The following is a 17500-nucleotide window of genomic DNA, read 5'->3' as shown; positions in this document are numbered from 1 at the left end:
TAACAGCTAAATGACAGAGTGGTTGTGAAAATTAAATGAGATAAATAAAGGTCCCAGCACAGTTCCTGGCACAGAACAGGCCTTAGAGTCACATTAGTTTCTTTCTCTTTTTTCCAGATTCCATTCAAAGAATCTTAATATTCAAAACGTGTTTCTAGCTTGAGTTTTACAACTTGGATTTCTGTATTGTTTTCAAAAGATTAAAATAATTTCCACATACAATGAAAAGGCCATCATGTCTGTTTGTGTGACAATTTTTATACCTGGAATACTTTGTAGCATCTTTAGTCCAAAACCAATAAAAATGGAGGCTAAGCAGAAAAATTGAGGACGGCATTCCACAATCTTAAAGGTAAAAAAGACACGGGAATCCTTTTTGCCCCAAAACTTTTCTTTCCTTTGCTCTCAAGACTTTTCCGAATTTCTGCGTACAGAACAAAATTTATTTAAATCAATGAGAAAACAATGCAGGCAGAGTTCTTTATAAAGAAGGAATCTCAGAAATCCATTATTCTCTCCTATTTTTTAAATCACAAAACAGTATAAGGTGCAGAATAGTTTTTAATTACCTTACAACATGATACAGAATACAGCTACACAAAAATTACATATAATACAAAACATTAGCCCCTTCTTTTTTTAAGCAGTAGGAAAAATAACGTTCACATTTTTGGCTTTTCTTTTCTACATCTATATGCCCAAGTCTGTTAAATAACTGACAATACAATACTGGCCATATACTTTTAGGTAATACAATATTTGAAAAGTTCTTTGGTCTTTTCCTAGAGTCAGTTGAGTTTTATTAAAAGATTAGAAATACCCTTAAACATATGGAATTAACTCGAAAACTAAAAAATAAAAACTGGAAAAAAGGGAAAGAAAGCTTTCTGTTTAAGACCAGGACCACTTAGGGTTTGTCACTCTCTCATAAAACCTGTAATGAGATGTTAAAAATGAATCAATGTGAACCTATTAGCATTCTTAAATATTAACTTGTTCTATCGTTTTTAAATAAATCTATAAAATGAGATTAAAGAGTTTAAATTTAACCTGTTCACCACAAGAAATACATTAAAATTCCATAACTTAAGTGAAGAAGTTTATTTCACTTAGAGTCTAAAATGTTAATGAAAGTGCTAGTTTCACTTTGACGCAATGACAGGTAGATATTTCCCAATATACACTAAAATGATACATTTATATAATCTTGGATTTTCTTATTGAAGAAAACTGAAGTCATCACAAAATAATAATGTTGCTAATGATTTCTAATTACTAGTGAATAATTTTAAAAACTAGAGGTGGGTAAAAATAAAAATCATACAAGTTCAGGGTCTTATGATGTGGAGGACTTAAGACAACCTATCATCTCTTCATATATTTTTCCAGAACGTAAGTCGCCTTTGACCTGTATTAGCCACAGGCTATCAATTTTTCCAGGCTATACTACTCTACTATATCAGCTATGCCATCCACCATAAGACTGGAAATACCACCATCAAAGCTCCCTCCACCCCCCTCCCAATGTAGAACAAAGAGAAATGTAATAATCTGTGCTTTCGAAAGAATAAAATCTAAACACACTTTGAGTTATTCTGTTTCAGGGTCCTACACAATTAATTTTACTGAACTTATACATGCACACCCCCACCCACATACCATCTTCAGACTGTTTTACTTAAAATCAGACACAAAAGAAAATTATTTTCACATTTGAAAGACAGCAGGCAAGAAAATTATATAAAGATTAAATAATTTCACTCATCCATCTAAATCTACCTCTGACATTATCCAAAGCTCTGCTTATATGGGCAGCTTGAACATATACTTTTTACTGAGTTTAAAGATATTTTGGCTTGCTTATTATCTTTTTTGAAAGCTTACTAAAAAGTTCATAACTAAACACTGGCCCAGTCCACAGAGTCCTTACTAAAGCAGTCAGTGAATGAAAACGAGCTTTTATTAGTTCTCAGTACCCTAGTTGTAGCCATAGGCTACTTTAAAACATTTACAAGTGATAAAAAGGGAAGAGACAAACATGTCTAATTTTAAGCCTATTTGAAAAAAAAAAAAAAAAAGCTGAATTTTCTCTGTAACTTAAAACATTAACATTTTCATAAGACAACTGAGGGAAAAACTATTTTCGAAAAATTTAGAACGAAAATATTGAATTTCTGACATAAACCAACACTTATTCATTAGTGTACATTTTAATAATATTTATCAAGTATCTTACAAAGATAGCTTCCACTAAATCTTTCAGAGTTTACTCTCTTTTTAGAATACATAGAATTCTCTGGCTTACAGATTTTTTTTTTTGTAGAAACAAAGTAATTAATACTGGTAATTAAAGAATAGAATTCTTGTTTAGCAATACAGAAAAGCATTTATTTTAAAACACTTAGTCATGTGCTTCCTATAAATCAACCAGAAGTACAGTGCATTCTTTGGAAAATGTATTAATGCATTCTTTTAAAAAATAGTGATTTATTTCATGAATCCACACAAGGTCAGAATTCTAGTTTGATTGGAAACAGATGGTATCCCAGAAAACTCAGGCTCTGGACCTGAAACTCCAAACAGGAAATACGGTCCTTACTAGCTTACTGCTTCCCTAATCATTACCAGAGCTTCATACTTGTTATTTTTATGAATATCCTAGATGACTTTCATCTTTTCCTTCCATCTACAAAGCAACAAATAATTCTCAATACATATGTGTGTATATACGTATTTTATATAAAGATTTGTTTACAATATACAAAAACATAAAAACAAATGTACTTTCAAGCTCATCGCTAGTAAAGATATCAGACTAATAACTCACAAATTCAAGTTTATTTTCTACACTATCTTAAAAATAAAACAAAAACCAACAACTACTGAGTAGCTATGTGGCACATAGGACTTTACTGGTACCACTTTTAAAGAAATGTACAATCTAGGCCTGGTGCAGTGGCTCATGCCTGTAACCTCAGCACTTTGGGAGGCTGAGGTGGGTGGATCACCTGAGGTCCAGAGTTCAAGACCAGCCTGGCCAACACGGTGAAACCCTGTCTCTATTAAAAATACAAAAATTAGCCGGGCATTGTGCCGGGTGCCTGTAACCCCAGCTACTAGGGAGGCTGAGGCAGGAGAATCACTCGAATCCGCAAGGCAGAGGTTGCAGTGAGCCAAGATCGTGCCACTGCACTCCATCCTGGGCGACAGAGCAACACTCTGTCTCAAAAAAAAAAAAGGAAAAGAAAAGAAATCTACAATCTAATACATTACAGAAAAGGAAAAGACAAAACTTCACGGGTTTTAGTAAAAAGCAATTAATCCACACAGCTTTCCATTAAACAAGTCAGTTAGAAGCTATATGAACAAAGAAAAAGGCTTACCGTTTTCCCATTGTAGTAATACATCAAAGAATTGCTGCCCATTCCAGGGACAGGATAAGCACAATACATGTTGATTTTGAAAATGTTACTATTTGTAGCTAATGCACACAGCTTCTCTCCAAGACATACATCCACACAGGCAAAGAGAGTAAGTCTTCAGTACTATGCATCCACACATGGATCTACTCAAAAGGAACTTATGCAAAATAGGGCTGAACCAACTCACAGAGCACAGAGGGAGGGTTTATGCTGTAAGTAACCTCTTTCAATTTCCATCAAGTCCTTGCATTGGTGGAGGATACCAACCAATAAGACAAAATCTGAGGTATTAAAAAAATACAAGTCATTTGTAAGTGCTAAATAAAGAGAAACGTCCTGAATAAAAATAACCCAAGAAATTTTAATTTTGTCATATATATATGTATACACACACAAAGGAAGGCAGTGACAGATTTTCAGTTAATCTGTTTTTAGTTTTAGCTAAATTAGAGCACTCGTGGCAGAGAAACCTAGCTTGTTACACCTCCAGTGTTACCATCTGGCATGGTCTAAAGTTGTTTCAACTTTGATAAACACATGATCAAGTAATCAGGAATTGGAAACACTGAATCATGTGTAATAAGAAGGATCTAAACAGTTAAGCCTTGTATAAAAAAATCACTTCCTGGAGAAAGGAGACCATCGTCTAAGTACCTCTTAACTAACTAGAACAAAACGTACTTTAAGTTACAACAATTGTATTGAGGAAAATTGAAAGGAACACATTTTATTAAAAAGTTTAGTCCAAAAATCAGACAGATTATCGTGAAAATAAATTACCTGTTTTTAAAATGGAAACATTTAATAATACAGATTTTCAGTTATAAAGCTCCTTGATTTTCTCATACACCAGTTACAAGTTTATAATGCCTTACAATAGAACTGTTCTTAAAAAAAATCCACAAAAATGTTTATTTTTCTTCATATAAAGTATGAAAGAATAAACTAGTTTCCTAGAATAGAAGTCTTTGCTCCAAGTTTATTATTGTTCTTAACACTTTGTATATTCATATTTTTATGTTAATGCTCACATTTCTCAGAAAGGAAAAATAATCAGTGTGAGAATAAATGTCTTACAGATATTTCTAAGTCATACTTTGAAGTCAAAAGGTTTTAAAAGCTGTCTACAAAAACACATGTCTCTCACACAGACACATTTTGTTATTTACTTGTTTTCCCATCGTTCTTTTCTGTAATTATAACCTGGAAAAACAGAATAGCAACTTTCCCTTTTTGTCTCATTTCCCTTCATCAAAACCTCTTTGTACTATCTCTTCTCTCTGTGACTTGTAGGTTCTAAAGAGATTGTATTAATCAGAGCAGAGCTCACAAGCTGCAAAAGGGGGCATGCCACTTTTTTTAAAGGTACCTTTCATGAAGCAGAAAACCTCTATGAAATATTCTAGGAATATACTATAAAGGACCTCCTTTTCCCCCAAAACCCCATTTTTATTAACATACTGATCAAATTATAGTACTAAAACTAAATCAGACAATAAGACCAACTAACTTCACAATGTTTTAAAAGCTGATAGTATTGGAACAACAATGAAACCTCCCCACATTCTCCAGATATAGAAAAGGCTAAGCAGCAGCTGCAAAAGAACATCGCTGTACAGCAGACTATTAAACTGCCAGTCTGCAGAGTGGTTTGTAACTTCCTCCCTCCTGAGAGACCACAAAGACCCATTTCAATCCTTGGAGAACTGTGTATAAAGCTTTGATTTACAATTAACAATAGCATGCCTTAAAACCATTCAAGTAAATTTTAGTCTTTTATACACAGTCTTTCTCTACTGACAGATCAACTATTCTCAAAACAGAAAAAAAGGAAAATCAAACAAAATCGAATACAAAATTTCCTTTATTCATCATTAATAATAAAACTTACTTTTCAATAGAAATTGAGGAGGAATAGAAAGAAGAGCCTCAACATTTTTATAATCATTGCTCCAATCTGAGAAATTTTTTCTATATTGGTTAAATAACATCCATCTATGACAGTTAAGCCCATTTCTCTGATGCCTGGCAAAAAACAGAGGGTACTATGCTGTCTGATAAAACAAACAGCATAGTGTAAATCCAACTAAACAACCTTGGTTATTAAAGCACAATGAAAATTTTAATATTTTAACACTAGTTTTTATTTTAGAGGCAATTATATGATAATCTAAAGAGAATAAACATACATTCAGATAAAAAAGAAATTCAGTGTAAAAGCCAAAACGAATCAAGCTTCTTTAATGAAAACAAAAACAAAAAAACGCCATTACTTTTGCACCAACCTAATAAAATAAGTTTATTAAACACCTAGGTAAGATTTACTGTTAAACATGAAACCTGAATATGAAACATAATTTCTAAAGAGAGTTGAGTAACTAATTAAAAGCTTTTGCTTCTACTTTTCATTATTCCTCTCAAAAACATAAATATAAAACTTGTACATGTGTAGGTAATACCTCCCCTGCCAATATATACCATAGTCACTTGGTATACACTACTGCCTAAATTAAGGGTAGATATAAAGACATTAAAAAAAAAAAAAAAACAACCCATGCCTGTATCTATATGATATTAAAAACTCATTCTTCAAAAACAGTAAAATCATTAAGAAAACTGGTGAATCTAAATAAAATGTCTCCATATGCTACTTGAATACTATGTAAAAGTCTTTTAAGTTTGTTGCTCCAGTATACCATTTTTCTTGAAGTATGCCCCCAAAAACTACAACTGTTTGATGTAGATGGTCATTTGCTTGATTGCAATTATAAATCACCTTTTATAGTAAAATCTTTTTTCTCTGCTCCCCAAATTTTTAAAAATTAATCTATGCAACAGCTGTAGCACAATTTCTTTTCCTAAGGAGAATCACATTACAGGAAAAAAATGCATATAGACGGATCAAGTACTGCTTTAGTCAATGCAGTTGTTTAATCTTTGCTTTTTTTTTTTTTTAAAGGAACATGTCAAGGGTTAATCCTGTGACTCAGTATGACAAAATGAGTCAGCTGGAGACAGGGCCAATTTTTAAATCTGATTTCAGACAGGCGTGCAGTCTGCACAGGAGTTCTGAACTGTCATGTACTTTTTATCCTGAATTGTTTCCACCTACAATTCTACATAATCACTTACGTGTAATTCTAAGATTATGTGATCTGACTCAATATTCATGTCACCTAGTTCAACAATATAAAAAATCACCAAGTTTTACAGCAAAATAGGAATTATTATACACACTGGCAAAATGATTAATGAAAATGCCAGAGGAACCTGAAATAATACATATCTTGGAGTCATACATATTTTATTAGCAAACTGGTGATTCCTGGTTTAAAGGTTATTGCATTTCACCAATTTTCAAATATGCCTTTTCCTCCCAAATGTTATCAGGATGTTATGTTTGTTGCTATTCCAGTAATCATTAAGCACAGACCCAAACCAGGCAAAAAAAAAAAACCCATAATGTGCTTTGCCTAAGCAAGTTACTTCTTTACTGATGATTTAGAAAAAGATGTTTTCAAAAAGTCTACCAAGTAAGAGCTCTTTGGAAACGTCAGTTTAAATTCCAGGCTTCCATGCAAAATTTCCCTCTTCCATCTTACTTTTCTGTTGATTGGGAAATAGATCTTCCTTGGAGAGCCATTTGTATGGATTTTATTAGCTAATTTTTATCCTGATATTTGGATCACTATAACAGCTACAGTTATTTTTAAATGATCCTTGAGCAAGAATGTTTCAAAAGGCTACATTAAATTCCAAATAGTTTTTAAAAGAAAATTTTTATTTGAAGTGAATTATGTTTTTGGAATTAGTTAACATAGGCCAGTTAGTGGTTAATTTTACTGTATATTCTTCTAAAACAAACAGGCAACATTCCACTGTCCCAAAAGCCAGAAGATCTGGCTGGAAAAGTAAACCTAAAACCCACTCATGAGATTCCTTATGAAAAGTTTCAACATTATTTCTAAGTGAATCAAATCTTGGAAAACAGACATTCAGAGCAATAAACGGAGCCAAATTTAAAAGCTGACACATGAATAACTCCACAAATGAACTCTACACTTTCCTAAAGGATGAACTCAGTAAATAATAAATTACTGGCTGCAAGGGAGGTAGGGGTGAGGATAGATTTAAGAGGATAGTAAGTGAGAGAATCTATAACTGGACAAATTCAAAGCCAAGTAACCTTCCCCAATGCTTCTTCTCCCTTATTTATCTTGTAAAGAGATGACGTGTGAATGAATGCTGTCTCGTAAATATGAAGTATTTCAGTTAGCAAGGCTAACTAAGTCAGACATCAAAATTCCAGGTTTTATAAATGAACATTATATTGCAGACTTTTCTTCTAGTATATACTACTTTGTAAGTAAAGTCATTCCTAAATGTTCAGAAAGTTGTTTTTCTAATATCCTCACATTTTAGAAAATTTACTTCTGCAAGAAAGAAATCAAGGATATAAAACTCCAGTGAAATAATGCATCCTTTTCAAATCAATCCACTAGCATTCAATGCATATTATTTAAAGTTAATAGTGTTATTGATCTAAAATCAATAGTGCACTTTCTAATTCAACAATCACTCCCATCTTGCTGATACCCAGTCTATCCGTAAAAAGGCTTCTAATTACTATCTTTCCACTGTATGAAAATCTTAAAAATCAAAGACTTGATTTTGTGATCTTTACTCAAGTGACACTCCATGAAAAAACTGTTCCAATTAAGCCTTAATTGTGAATACCAAAATCTTAACCAAACCAATAACCAGTGGACATTAAAGATTAGCCTGAGCACTGGTAAATAATTTATTTGGATATCAACACACATAAACATACGCTTCTCAACACAGTATAGACATATGCTAAAATTCATAAAATAGCATCTGTCTCAGATATAGAATATCAGGTGTCTTACTGTTTCTTTACAAATATCTCATGTCTAAATTGAGTTTCAGAAATGCTTAATGATCAACAAAATAGAAAACACCTATCTATATAGCCGATAGAAACAAGAACCTCTGTAAACTGCATTTTTAAGGCAAAAGAACAATTAATTTCCTTTTGACAACGATATGACTATAATGAAGATAAGTAAAAACAGCCATACCTCCTGGAGGAGAAAGCAAATAAATCTTTTTCTGAGGTGAATAAATAGTATCCCTCCGACATCAACATGAACAGAACTGACAGATCATACAAAGCTTCTAAAAGGCAATCATTTGATAACCCTTCAAATGAGACAGAACTATGTAATTACTGAGAATATGCAAAATCTGAAGCAAATTGCATGTTTCTTTTGATCACAGACTCATGATGACAAAGCAGTTTTCTTTGAAAAATTAAAGAGGGGGGGGGTTCCCCTGCCCCTGCATCTCTTGGCTATCCCTTTCTTTCCTCTGTCCTTCCCCATGTGAATTGCAGTTTGTCACTTCTCATTTACCACTTGAAATAACACAGTAAGAGAATCATTAACTATGTTGCAACTTGATAATTTTCCTGCAGATGGCTCTATAATCACAGGACTGCCTAATGGTGTGTGTATGCACACATTAAAAAAACTATGAGGATGACCCCCAGGTTTTTAAATTTCTCAATAAACCAGCACCTCAGAAGAGCTTTCAAGACTGACACAGACTTTGCGCTATTAACTTGTTAGGCAATCTAACAACGAAACAAAACTGTAGGCAAACAAAGTTATGATTTAAAATCATCTGTAAAGGTAAATAATTTCTGTGAACATGATGTCTTGGGTCAGATTATCTGTCCCTTGAAGGAAGTGTCACTGGTTTTTTTGTTTTTTTCTTTTGGCCTGTGCATTTTTTTTTCTTCTGAGCTGGAAAACGTCAGATCCTTTCAATTTATGACCAGCACCAAGATATTCTATTCTATTTTAAATTTATTTTTAAAAAGACCAGAAGTAATATCTGCATCTTAGCCCAGAACCATTTCAAGAATCTGTAATCCAAAGCTGTAAAAAACTTATACACGAAGTCATTTTTGGTCCCTAATCTACAGTTTTGTTTCAGAAAAATTCTTGCTAGTGGTAGCAAAATGTTAACACTTCCTACCTCTAAATACTTAAATATTGAGTCTGTCAAAACATCCTACTTCACATTTGTGATAAAGTATAAAAGCAAAGCTAATTTTTGCTATATTCACTAGAAGAAGAAATCATATAGATCTTGAATTTATGGAAAGACCTATCTTTTAAGCATGGTTTCTTATTACTAAATTCTGGTGACCATTCTCAACAAAAGCCAAACAATATTTCACTTTGAAAACACATCTAAGAAGAATAAAATCATCAGGGAAAAAGATGGGAGATGGCGTCAGTACATTTTCCACAAAGAACAAAGCAAAACAAGCACTGTTTGACCAGTATTTGGTATGCTTCACTATTCCTAACAATGACAAGTGTTCCTAAACAGACAGATATAAAACTTGGATGAAACTTGTTAAGCTACTTGTTCTATGTAGCTATAGTACATGTGTATCCAGTAAGGCAGAAGTATTCTCCCTATCATTCATTAATATTCTATGTAATACAAGATGGGCTACTCAGGTCCCAGAACACTGTGGAATTATATCTTACAACGCAAAAGAGCACTAAACTGGGAGTCAGGAGATAGCAATCCAGGTTTCAGTTCTGCCTCTCAAGAGGCATGAGAGCTTAGGGTAGGTCGTTGGCTCTTCCTGAGCCTAATTTTCCATTTCTGTAAAATTCAGGCATTAAACTAGGCCAAAGACTTTCTAGCCATTTCACCACTAATAAAACATTTTATTATGTATTCCACCCCAAAACTCTGAATTCCTATTTTGAAAGATTTTTGTCTCCCAGACTCTTTTTTAAAATTCCATTATGATGACTATTTTTCTCTCTTAAAAAGAAAAGTTAAGGCTGGATATGGTGACTCATGCCTGTACCTACCACTCTGGGAGGCTGAAGTGGGCAGATCCCTTGAACCCAGGAGTTTGAGATGAGCCTGGGCAACATGGCAAGCCTCTATCTCTACAAAAAGTTTGAAAATTCGCTGGGTGTGGTTGTGTGTGCCTGAAATCCCAGCTACTTGGGAGACTGAGGTGGGAGGATCACTTCAGCCCAGGAGTTCATGCTGCAGTGAGCTATGGTTGTGCCACTGTACTCTAGTGAGGGTGACAGAGAAAGAACCTGTCTCTAGAAAAACGACAACAACAACAAGGACGACAAATGAACAAAAACAAAAAAGAAAACTCAAAGCCATGTAACTGTAGCTCAGGAACTTCAGGTTAAAAGGTCAATGAAGCATTGCTGTGCTGAGCTGAAATAATTCCAGTGAAAGAAATCTAATGTTAGGTTGCCATTTTATTTCAGTAAACTACAGAATTCACAGAATTTGTTAGGTGTTTCTGCTATATTTTGGATCTTCTTGTATTCAAGATTCAAGATTCAAGTTGTGACCCACTGGCACAGATGATGCCTGGTGTCCACACCTATTTCTCTCTCTCTTTTTTTTATGGCGAAGTCTTGCTTTGTTGCTCAGCCTGGAATGCACTGGTGCAATCTTGGCTCATTGCAACCTCCATCTCCCGGGCTCAAACGATTCTTGTGCCTAAGCCCCCAGAGTAGATGGAATTACAGGTGTACGCTACCATACCTGGCTAGGTTTTGTATTTTTAGTAGAGACAGGATTTTGCCATGTTGGCATTGGTCTTTTGACTCCTGGCCTCAAGCGATCTGCCAGTGTTAGCCTCCCAAAGTGTAGGGATTACAGGCGTGAGCCACCATGCCGAGCCTTATATTGTATTTTTGTAATCATATCTGCAAGAGGCATAATTAAATATCTAAAACCTCACATGAAAGGCTGAACCAAGAAAGGAATCTAAAAACATAATTACAACTTCTCAATTCTAAGATAGGAGTCCAAATGCTTTGTATTCTAATAACATTTATGCCAGGAAATGAATTATCTAAGAGGCTAGATATGTAACTCCATTGCCTAGTAATATGTTCATTTAAAACTATCATCTTTCTTTTTATTTTATTTTTTAAGTATAACTGATACAAGGTCTCACTTTGTTGCCCAGCCTGGTCTTGAACTCCTGGGCTCAAGGAATCCTCCCACCACAGCCTCCCAAACTGCTGGGATTAGAAGCGTGAGCCACTGCTCCCTGCTCCCGGCCCTACTATCTTTCTTAAAAGATATATAGTACCTAGAACAAAATGGTAAAACAAAATAAAGAAATGCAGTATCATCTTACCAATAGGTAACAACTCTCACCTAACTTTGTCATTGTTTAATTTACTCAAAAACAATCTTGGTTTCTCAATAACGTGCTACAAGTCAGATATTCTAGGTTTAATATAGCATCATCTGGAAAATAAAACGTTTGTGGCTACGCCCTTCAAATAGTACATAATCCTCTCCAGAGATGGCTTTGTTATAATTTTAGCAAGAAACACAGAGTTAAGGAGTCAATATGGGAGCTCATCTTAAGTAAGTGGGGTGAGGCTCCTGCACTATTCTGTAATAAAGATGTAGTGCCCATCTATGACTTGGTTTTTTGCTCCTTTTGCTGGAGAAATTAGTAGAACAGTAAACGAGACTATTGTTATAAACAAATGTGGCTGTAATGAATATGTAGGTTGGAAAGTGCAAAGGATAAAGTAAGAGAGTAAAGGGTTAAAAATGGGTGGCAACACTAGAGTAACTTTATAGGTGCGTGATCTTGAGGACACTTCCTTGGCATAACATTGGTAATTTCAGACTGAAATGGTTGTTCTTTTACATAAAAGGTTCAAACTGTGTTACTGTTGTTAAAATGGGAATAAAGATTATATGAATTTAAGAATACCATCTTCTAATGCTAAGACCTCACACTGGAACACAAATGCATAACTTCCTAGTTCTAATGTATTAGGGGCACACTCTCCATGTAAAAAGAAATAACTACAGTGTTCTTTGCCGCTGAAAGATTTTTACGTTTCTTATGAGAAACCGGAGTTTTCTCTTTTCCTCCCCAAAAAGTGTTTACAAACTATGTTATATGTTTTATAATATAGTGAGTTAAAACATACAGTTATGTAGTTATCTCCTGAAGATAACTTAGATTATCTAGTATGTAGTTTATATCTTTTCTGAGTCAGCTGAGCATGGTCCAGAAAGAAGAGGTATGGCTGTACTGCAATTCATTTGACTTTGTTCATTTATTCAACAAAGAGTTATTAAGTATCTGTTGTGCACCTCTGTGCTGCAGATGCAATAAACAACATAAATAAAATTCCTACTTTATCATGTTGTTCCTGGGTAATACAGATAAAGGATAAATAAATTAGGGCATATCAAATGGTATGAAGTACTACAGAGAAAAATCAGGAAAAGAGTGAGGAGATACTAGGGTATGCTGTCATTTTATATAGGACGGTCACAAAAGATCTTCATTGACACAGTGATATGCAATCAAAGAGGAAACTAGCCATTTGGGTACTAGGGAAAGTGTGTTCCATGAGAGAGAAATGTAAATGCAAACGCCCTGGGGTGGGAGTGTGCCTGACATATTTAAGAAGCAGTAAAAAGGACAGTATAGCTAGAGTGAAGTGAGGGAGGAGTAGAGTAGCATTAAGACGAAGTCTGAGAGGTAGCAGGGATCTTGTAAGCCATTTTTAAAGATGCTGATTTTACAATAAGAGTAGCTACTAGAGGATTTTAAGCAGAAGAGTATATGATCTGACTTAGATTTTAAAAGGATCTTCCTGTATTAAAAAAGAAAAAGAAAAAGAAAACGGGGAGACCAGTTGTAAAGAAAGCTGTTGCCATAATGTAAGAGATGGCCAGACGCGGTGGCTCATGCCTGTAATCCCAGCACTTTGGGAGGCCGAGGCAGACAGATCACGAGCTCAAGAGAACGAAACCATCCTGGCCAACATGGTGAAACTCCATCTCTACCAAAAATACAAAAATTAGCTGGGTGTGGTGGTGTGCGCCTGTAGTCCCAGCTACTCTGTAGGCTGAGGCAGGAGAATTACTTGAATCCGGGAGAGGTGGAGGTTGCAGTAAGCTGTGATCGTGCCACTGCACTCCAGCCTAGCACCTGGTGACAAAAGGAGACTCTGCCTCAAAACAACAACAACAACAAAAAAAAAAAAAACAAAAAAAGAAAGAAAGAGAGAGATAAAAGTGGTTTAGACAAAGATGATAGCAATGTAGGTGAGGACAAATGGTTAAGTTCTTAAAGACAACTGCAGTAAGAGAAATATTATATAAGACTATCTCTGTTTCACATTTATGTCAAAGAAACCATTTTCTTTAGAAGATTTCCTGTATTGTGGTTTTCCATACTTTTCTGCCACGTGAGTATCATGGCCCTATATTTTTATATTAGGTCATCCTAAAACAATGTAGAATTAATGCTGATGGCTGAATTACCTGTGATTTTCCTGCTTTTTGTTTTGTTTTTGGTAAATACTCTTATTTTGGTAACTAGGAGTTAACTGCATAATTGATGGGAGAAATTGGGCAAATAATTCAGTTCCTTATACAAAGAAAGCCAGTTAACATTATTGAAGGTTTGAACAATCAGAGGAGAAGGAAGTTAAAAAGTATACCTTAGAGCAGGAAGTCATTAATGGTGATGTCTCCTACTATAGACACACAAAATAATGGCCTCGTAGTCCTTATTTTTATCCCTTTAATTAAAAAAGCATTTCCTGAATACATCATATGTCTGGAGAACAACAATTATGCAACAAAAAACATTTTGGGCTGCACACAGTGACTCATGTCTGTAACTCCAGCATTTTGGGAGGCTGAGATGGGAGGATCACTTGAGGCCAGGAATTTAAGACCAACCCTGGCAACACAGCAAAACCTCTTCTCTACAATAAACAAAATGTAGCTGGGTGTAGTAGCATGTGTATTCCCAGTTACTCAGGAGGCTGAGGTAGGAGGATTGCCTCTCTGCTTGAGCGCAGGAGTTTGAGGCCACAGTGAGCTATGATGGCACCACTGTACTCCAGCCTGGGCCACAGACTGAAACCCTGTTTCAAAAACATTTTTTTTTTTAAGTTCTTTCTTTCCAGGCTGGGCACAGTGGCTCACGCCTGTAATCCCAGCACTTAGGGAGGCCAAGGTAGGTGGATCTCTTGAGTCCAGGAATTTGAGAACCGCCTGGACAACATGGTGAAACCCTGTCTTTACAAAAAATACAAAAATTAGCCGGTTGTGGTGGCACTTGCCTGTAGTTCCAGCTACTTGGAAGGCTGAGGTGGGAGGATCATTTGAGCCCAGGAAGTGGAAGTGCAGTGAGCCAACATCATACCACCGCACTCTAGCCTGGGCATCAGAGTGAGACTCTGCCTCAAAAAAAAAAAAAAAAGTTTTTTTCCCCCAACGGACAAAGTTATCTTTTGACTATAGGAATCTTGAAGGCAGGGTCCATGTTTTATTCACATTTAAATTCCTAAAGTGTAAAACAGTTTTTAATTCACAATAAGGACTTAGTATATTTACTGATTTTGACAGAAGGGATTTATATTCTCCTCACTGGGGATCTACTAGATGGAGCCCATACTAGTAGCAAATAATTTTTCTAATTCTCATTTAAGTTACTGATTTTTGTCTTTTGTAATACTGGAAAAGATACTGAAAACCATGATTTTCAATAATGATGAATATGACTGTTTATAAAATTAACAAGCTCAAGTCAGACAACTTTTAGTTTTCTTAGTTCTTATTATTTTTGTCATGGTTGTTGTTTCTGACATGAAGTTTCGATCTTATTGTCCAGACTGGAGTGTAATAGTGCAATCTTGATCTTGGCTCACTGCAACCTCCTCCTCCCAGGTTCAAGTGATTCTTCTGCCTCAGCCTCCCAAGTAGCTGGGATTACAGGCATGCCGAGCCAGGCCCAGCTAATTTTTGTATTTTCAGTATAGACGGGGTTTCACCATGTTGGTCAGGCCAGTCTTGAACTCCTAATCTTAAGCAATCCACCCGCCTCAGCCTTTCCAAGTGCTGGGATTACAGGTGTGAGCCACCACACTCAGCCTATTTATTATTAATACTAGCCTCCTAAGAGCAAAAAAGGGAACTACATAAGAACCATATAAAATTTACTTAAATTCATGGAGATTAACATTGAAAAAATGAATTTTATAGGGATAGAAGCTATTCTTAATTTTTGTATGAAGGTTTTATGTTTAGACCAGAAACATGTCACACGATTCAAAAGAATCTGTTTCACAGTCATACTTTGGTTGGAACCGATTCCCAAGCTGCTGCTAGCAACTATCTTTAACTTTAGGTTCTTCTGGGTTTTTTTTGTTTTTTGGAGACAGGATCTCATTCTGTCACCCAGGATGGAGAGTAGGGGTGCGATCACAGCTCACTACAACTTGAATCTCTGAGGTTTAAGTCATCCTTCCAACCCTGGCCTCCTGAGTGAGTAGCTAGTACTACAGGCACACACCACCATGCACAGCTAATGTTTTTTTTTTTTTTTGGTAGAGACAGGGTCTTGTTACATTGCCTAGGCCGGTCTTGAACTTCTAGGCTCAAGCGCTCCTCCCATCTTGGCCTCCCAAGCTGCTGGGCACATGGGCCAGCTTTAGGTTCTATAAGAGAGTTGGACCAGGAAAAAAGATGGTGATTGGAACAAATATATCTAAGTTAAAAATTTTATTAGGATTATTTATATCAAAGTCAAACTATTTAAATACAAACGACTGGAATTTAAGTCTAATTGTTTCATATAACCATTTATTAATATATCTATTCACAGGCTGCTTTTGATGTCCTGCATATTATTAACTAATATGACACTTAAACCCTAGAAGAGTAACAACACTGTAGCACCCACTTTATAAATTGGGGCCTTACCATTATCCTAGTTAGATATATTTTAGAATAGGGCAAATAATGATCCTGGAAAGTGTTTGTCAATACAATAAACCCAGGGACTTAAGAAAATCATAAAGGGACTAAAGAACACAGGTAATGAGGCTGGGTGTGGTGGTTCACTCCTGTAATCCCAGAACTTTGGGAGGCCGACATAGGCAGATCACTTGAGGTCAGAAGTTCAAGATCAGCCTGGCCAACAAAGTGAAACCCATCTCTACTAAAAATACAAAGATTAGCTGGGCAAGGTGGCACGCACCTGTAATCACAGCTACTCAGGAGGCTAAGGCAGGAAAATAGCTTGAACCCAGGAAGTGGACGTTGCTATGAGTCAAGACTGTGCCACTGTACTCTAGCCTGGGCAAAAGCGTGAGGCTCCATCTCAAAAAAACAAAAAAAAATATTGATAATGGATTTTTTTTTTTTTTTAATTATAAATAGAGATGGGGTTTCACCATGTTGGCCAGGATGGTCTCAATCTCTTGACCTCATGATCTGCCCGCCTCAGCCTCCCAAAGTGCTGGGATTACAGGCTTGAGCCACCGCGCCCGGCCTCAATAATGGATCTTAATAAAACCAAGGAACAGGCCTAAGAAGTCTTTAATTTTATTTTTAACTCTTTAGGTCTGTTTTTCACTGGAACTACATTTATGAAGAAGGTATATACTTTAGACATATACTTGTTTTCTTTGAATCTAGTGCAGCTTGGGAAACTTTGGTTTGTGGGTCAAATGTGGCCCAACATCTACTTTCTTAAGTGAAGTTTTACTGGAATATAGCCATGCCCATGTGTTATGTATCATTTGTGGGTGGCTCTCGTGCTACAAGAGCAAAGTTCGGGAGCTGCACCAGAGACAACTGGCCCACAAAATCAAATATATTTACTATATACCCTGATCTAATGCATTGAGGAAGAGTGGAAATACAGGCTATTACAAAGATATAAGTTGAGGGGGACGATCCAAGATGGCTGTTTAGGAACAGCTCAGGATTGCAGTTCCCAGTGAAAGAGCAGAGGGTGAGTGGACGCCGGCGTTTTTATGGCCCACAGACTAGGAAATTCCTGGGCGGAGGAGCTCCACGGTCGCCAGCGCGGCTGTTTCGGCCAGTGCGGCTGTGCCGGCCGGCACCGCTGCTTTGTCGGCGCCCCAGAGCCGCGGTTCTCCGTACAAAATACACCGGTCCGGGTGCCCTTTGGCTGGCGATTGGAG

The 17500-nt window shown here is 36.0% G+C and overlaps 1 protein-coding gene across 12 annotated transcripts in view; it reads right to left on the bottom strand.

The window, feature by feature from the left end:
- The window catches only part of TCF12 (transcription factor 12), a 370574-nt gene that overhangs the window by 65960 nt on the left and 287114 nt on the right, over positions 1–17500 (bottom strand). Inside the window, exon 1 of one of the 12 annotated variants that reach the window (XM_017513798.2) lies at positions 3384–3990. The exons of 8 other annotated variants lie outside the window; for them this stretch is intronic. In XM_017513798.2, the coding sequence (XP_017369287.1) occupies positions 3384–3452 (69 nt within the window). In that variant the 5' untranslated portion in view covers positions 3453–3990. Of the gene's footprint in view, positions 1–3383; positions 3991–17500 lie in introns of those variants that run through there. 3 more of the 12 variants (XM_017513797.2, XM_017513794.2, XM_017513795.2) reach the window with 3 other exon arrangements.

This window comes from Cebus imitator, unplaced genomic scaffold, assembly GCF_001604975.1.
Source record: "Cebus imitator isolate Cc_AM_T3 unplaced genomic scaffold, Cebus_imitator-1.0 Scaffold501, whole genome shotgun sequence".
NCBI lineage: Eukaryota > Metazoa > Chordata > Mammalia > Primates > Cebidae > Cebus > Cebus imitator.
The sequence above is the reverse complement of the archived record's forward strand: the minus strand, read 5'-3'. Positions and strand labels throughout refer to the sequence as shown.